General features: G+C 46.4%; 1 protein-coding gene across 1 annotated transcript in view; it reads left to right on the top strand.

Moving 5' to 3' along the window:
- ehd4 (EH-domain containing 4) overlaps window positions 1-6,000 on the top strand; it is a 29,122-nt gene that overhangs the window by 1,997 nt on the left and 21,125 nt on the right. The window contains exon 2 of the mRNA XM_056393300.1: window positions 4,923-5,099. Within this exon, the coding sequence (XP_056249275.1) occupies window positions 4,923-5,099 (177 nt within the window). The remainder of the gene's footprint in view (window positions 1-4,922; window positions 5,100-6,000) is intronic.

Raw genomic sequence — 6,000 nt, 5'->3', positions numbered from 1 at the left:
AGATCATCAGTTCTGTGTAAATGATCTGCCATTGTTCTGTGTATTTACACGGCATGTTCCTTTTGTTCTGTAGCTGCAGGCTGTTGTGATATTTCCTGAGTTTTTTGTGGTTTGATCTGAAGACACGAGGAGACTGATGCAGGACAGACGGAGGGACGTCTGAGCTGAGGTTCAGCTTCACTGCCAAAATAAAACGCCGGGTCTCAATACCCAACTAATACTTCAGCTTGAAACACATATTTTTAGATTCAGTGTGACTGACGCCTGCAGAGGATATCACCATCTCTGACGTCCATCACCAGTTCATTTATATCAAATCTGTAGAAATCAGAGGAAAAAAAATTTGCTGCAGAACTTTATTCAGAAAACTCATGTTTCTACGTTTTCTTCAGTGTCACAGAGAAACAGTGAGTCGCTGCAGACTGGAGCTGATCACAGCTGATCACAGCTGATCACAGCTGATCACAGCTGATCCAGCTGCTGTTAATGAGACAGTTTGACGAGATGGAAACAGACAGAGACTCAGACGAACAGTGTTTGATGTCTGTACTGTCACTGTGTTTAAAGCGGCTGCTGTCTGTGCATCAAGGCCTGTTAACACCTGATGAAAAGAAAAACACCTTTTAGTCACTGTCAGGAAAGTGTCTGGAGATGATGGTGGCGAATGAATGAATGAATGAATGAATGAATGAATGAATGAATGAATGAATGAATGAATGTCTGCACAGTTATATTGACATGAACCAGAGCGCTGCGTATGCATCTTCAAACAACAGAGAAAGTCCAAGAATGCAGAAGCAGCATAAACATCTTTTCATATTCCAAAAAATAAAAGCAACGCTGCACAGTTCTGACACGTCAGAATAAATGCAGATTAAATCATTTAAAAACTCCTAAAATTAAACACACGCCGCCTGTTTTCCTCCTGGGTAAAGACTTTGTCTTTTATATTTGCATATGCCGTTAATTTAGGTTTCGACAGGATACATCAAACCGTTTTCTTCAAAATGTAATTAATTAATTACTGTTAATTACGGCACAAGTGATCCCTGTGGACGTGCAGCTTCCTCCTCAGGAACTGGGTTGTGAGTAATTTCGTCGCATGTTTGAATCATGAGCTCAGCTTCTCTAAAACCGCGGCTCAGGCTGTTTTCTGCCTGGAGGCTGGCATGTTGTCACGAGTTAGAGAGCTGATCAACACTCTGCCCCCCCCCCCCCCCCCCCCCCCCCCCCGCCCCGCCCCGCCCCACCCCCCACCACAGTGAACACTAGTCTTCATGAACACACACTCTAAGATGTTCAAAGGTCACAAAAGCATTATTTTACAAGAATTAAGAAAAGACGTTTGAGTCTGTTCAACCTCAACAAGAGAACTGGAACCAGCAGAGCCGCGTTCACACATCTGACCTTTGACCTGCAAATTCACACAGTCGTCCAATAGAAACTGTTCAAAACTGATGAGTCATTCTATAGTAATAATAATAATGATTCTTGTTTCATAATTGTTTATGACACCAGACTACAAACTGCAGCCCCCCCCCCCCACGAACTGTGTTACACCTGTCCATCATCACTGCTCAGTGTTTCGTAATCAGTGAAATCAGACCTGTGACATCACTTCCTGTTTTTGTTTAGAGTAATTTGATTAGACCGAAGGCCGATCTGATCGACGTCTTAATGAGAGAGCTGCAGCTGCTGAGCAGAGGATGAAAAGTGAAATTAACCCTCGGTGTGTGTGTGTGTGTGTGTGTGTGTGTGTGTGTGTGTGTGTGTGTGTGTGTGTGTGTGTGTGGTTTTGGTGATTTTAGTGAATTAACTGATCAAGAGAAAAATGGAATTGAGAAGAATTGTGATAATCAGTCATAACTTAAGGAACTTTGTGAACTTTTGTTTGTTTTATATAGTTGTAAACAACAACAATAATAACAGTTGATAATAAATAAACAATAATAACATCCTTTGGCTGCGGTGTCCTGCAGCCTGATGACAGTGGGGACAAAGGATCTTCTGAACCTCTCTGTTCTGCCAGAACATGACGAGTTGCTGCTTTTCCTTGTTTAATATATTCTTATAAACTAAATGATTTTGAGTTTCGGACAGTGATGGCAGAACCTCACAGAGCATCTAATGAAATGTGAAAGAAATGAACCTTCATGGAGCAGGTCTGAAGTTTAGCAGCAGCTTTAGATTTGGTTGTCAGTGCAGCAGCTTCACAGTTCCAGCCTTTGTTTCAACACGCTGAGTCAGAGCTGCTGATGGTGACGTGTCCGACAGGCTGCCGGAGCTGAAGGTGACAGTCGCCCTGGAGGACGAGCCGGTGGTCTGGGTGTCGGGACGCAGAGCTGATCCTGCAGAGTGAGGCCTGAAGCAGAGTTACAGCAGAGACGAGCTGAGACCTGCAGAGTCTGACGCAACCACCGCTCGTCTTCAGCCTCAGTTAGAACCAGATTCGAGCAAAAACAAATCTGTGGTTTCTGCAGATGAAACCGGTTTAACTGTCAGGCAACAATTCCCCCAGCTCCTTTGTAAACGTGTGAAAACTCTGCAGGAGAATTCAGGTTGGGGAATGCAAAGAGAAGATTTTATGTTGTTGTTTGGATGGTGGGTCCAGGTGGGCGGGGCTTGGTGACTGCTTTGTTGTGACATCACAAAGTTCCAGAAGTCCTGACGGCTGGTTTTAAGGCTCAGTTTCTGAATACAGGCTGTGTGCATTTCTCTGTGGACTGAGGCTTTGATACTTTCACAGTATTAATATAGAAGCTAGAGCTGATCTATAATCACACTACACATGGACACACACCTTTACACTGGAGGAGAACAAGAAACAAAAAACAAAAAAATTTTATTTTACAAAACAGGCAGATGAAGCCAGCACGTCTAAGAAAAATAAAAAAGACTTTGCTGGAGTGTCCTTGAACGCAGCAGCAGCACGTGCGGGCGCCGTTACTGACCAAACTGTTGAGGCGACTGTTGATGTGACTGATGTGACATCACACCGCGGTTACACTCAACTGAGCTTATCTCATGTCTGCAGACCAAGGGTGTGTGTGTGTGTGTGTGTGTGTGTGTGTGTGTGTGTGTTTGTGTGTGTGTGTGTGTTGTGTGTGTGTGTGTGTGTGCGCGTGTGTGTGTTTGTGTACATGTCCGGTACAAACATTCATATGTTGGCGACAAACAAGAGCAACAGACCTGACCCGTCAGTTCACAAGCTGCAGAGAGATTTTGGCTGCTGTTAGTGTGTGTGTGTGTGTGCGTGCGCGTGTGTGTGTGTGTGTCCACAACAGACACCCCACCCTGCCCGGAGGAATGCTATGAATCATGCAAACTGAGAGGAATGCTGTGAATCATGGGAACAGGTTGCCAGTAAACTGCAGAGTTGACAAATTTCATTTTCTTCTTCTTGTTCTTGTTCTTCTTCTGTGATGGAGGTTGAAGTGAAACCAGCAGAGTTAACGGTGGTCCAATGAGCGGCTCGAGGACCACAAGCAGGTCGCGGTGTGGTCGTCAGTTAAAAACTTAAAAGAAGCTGTAATATCCTGATCCTGCAGCTGATGAACCCACAGTTGCTTTATTTTATTTGCACTTCCTCCGCTTCTGTTTGAAGCTCAGCCCGTCGCCCGCAGCGCCGTGACCTCACTCGACCGCGCTGACAGCCCCTCCTCCGTGTCGCTGATGGCGACCTTCATGTCATCGTTTTCAGAGCGACTAACCGCTGTGTTGTTTACAGTGTCACTTCACTTCCTGGGAAGTTAAAATCTTGTGAGTGCTGTGTTCAGCTCGGCCCTGATAGCTGGGGAGGGAAGTCGGACGCCACGCTCCGTAGTTCTTAAGGACTGTTGTATTTCACTGAGTCACGTGTTAGAAGATTCTACTGACAGTGGATCTGAGGAAAGCGTGACGTCAACACGTCCTGCTCTACAGCGCCGCCTCTTGTCAGACTCTATCACTTGTGTCGTGCTGTTTGAGTCTGTGTCATGAACACAAACACACACTGATGCTAAAAACATCAGCTTCCTGCAGCTTCTTTTCCCTGAATGATGTCGTCTCTGCGGCTCGTTTCCTCAAAGCGCCAAAGAGAAGCTCGGTGAGAACATGACGCCTGACAGCGCCTGACCTCTGGGCCGGGTGACGTGCGACACTGAGCCGGTCGGAGGTCGCGGTGAACGCTCCCTGGTAGTTTTCCATCTTTCTCTCTTTGATGTCCGTGTGGATCTGTCGGGCGGCGACAACAGGAAGTCAGAGGACAGAGACTCGCCGCGGCCATCTTCCATCGCTTCCTTCCTTTCTCACTTTTCTTTAACGAGGAGAAGCGTGCGAGAGGTCGGCGAGGTCAATGTCGAGATGAAAGGACACGAAAACGCTGAAACGAACAGATCCACCGACTCCGGGTCAGACAGCAGGTCTGAAGGTGTCACACAGCAGCACCCTATAAACACCCGTGTTACTGACTGACTGAGTGATGAAGCTGCACCATTGGTCAGAGTGTTGTTGTGTTGTGAGTCGCCAAGCAGCGAGCGCGATGTCGGGCTTTCCCTCCGCAGACAGAAACACGTGGAACCATCAGCTCGCTCTTCGTCTGTGTCGGACGTGTTTGGTGATTTTTGTCGTGGTTATAAAATCAGGATTTGAGCAGCAGCTTGGACGCGACACGTCATTTCAGTCGCTGTTCCAAACTTGTTCTGTTGTCATGACAACGGAGACAGAAAAACATGTAAATGAGAACAGATTTATTGTGAATTCATGTTTCTAATGCAGTGCTTCCCAAACGGTTTAAATCCCTGGAGCCTCTTTACTTGACTGAAGATCAGTCGTCGCTCCAGAAGAGGATCAAAATTCCTTCTTTTATTTCATTCAAAAACAAAAAGGAAAAAGAATAAAACAGAAAAGAGAGTCAGCTGATGTCTCGTCTGTTCTCCTCTCAGGTATCTGTTGGAGCAGGATTTCCCGGGGATGAGGATCGGTCCGGAGCCGACCACCGACGGCTTCATCGCCGTGATGTACGGCGAGAACGAAGGCGTCGTCCCCGGCAACGCCCTGGTGGTCGACCCCAAAAAGCCGTTCAGGAAACTCAACGCGTTCGGAAACTCCTTCCTCAACAGGTAAACACACACACACACACACACACACACACACACACACACACACACACACACACACAAATCTTGCCAACTCCTCACACCACACTCCTGTCACTGCTTTCCTCAAAACACTCACAACCTGGGAAGTGGCTGCCTTCACCCCAGACTGAAGTGTAAACACACACACACACACACACACACACACACACACACACAGGCGGCTGTCAGATTCCTCAGAGTTCGTATCAGGGGTTTAAATTTAGCTAAAAACACTCGTGTCCAAACGTATTTCCTCAGTCCAGAAATATTTTGAAGAGGAAGTGGAACGACAGTCGACCCTCAGACTGTCTGTGTGTGTGTGTGTGTGTGTGTGTGTGTGTGTGTGTGTGTGTGTGTGTGTGTGTCGGTGTGTACCTGAGGAATCCCATCTCGTCCTGGTCGCTGCAGCGGAGGAACTTTCCACAATAAGTTATTGTTTCCAGGGGGAAGTGTGTGTGCGTCACCTCATGTCAGAGCGGCCGTTTTGTTTTTTCCCGCTGCCGGCCTGCAGCTCGCCAACACGCCGCGGCGATTTATAGCTGCTGCAGTCTGTCAACTAAAATTAACTTGTAACAAACACACACACACACACACACACACACACACACACACACAAATACTATTTATAGTAATCAAAGTCGCAGCCTGTCAGATTTATTGTTTATATCCAAATGAAAACAAACAAAAATGTGATAAAACTGGAAATTAAAGTTGTGATGTTTTCATGAAATGTTTGTTTTTATTCTGAAGGAATTAACTTCAGTTCAGTTCATATATTTTTTAATTTGGCTGCCGACACTACGGCAGCTGACGAGGGCCAACGCGCTGCAGCGCCACAAAACACGAAGGAGAAACGAGCTGCAAATACACAAATGATGCAACG

Source organism: Seriola aureovittata, chromosome 13, assembly GCF_021018895.1.
Source record: "Seriola aureovittata isolate HTS-2021-v1 ecotype China chromosome 13, ASM2101889v1, whole genome shotgun sequence".
In the NCBI taxonomy this organism is placed as follows: domain Eukaryota; kingdom Metazoa; phylum Chordata; class Actinopteri; order Carangiformes; family Carangidae; genus Seriola; species Seriola aureovittata.
The sequence above is the reverse complement of the archived record's forward strand: the minus strand, read 5'-3'. Positions and strand labels throughout refer to the sequence as shown.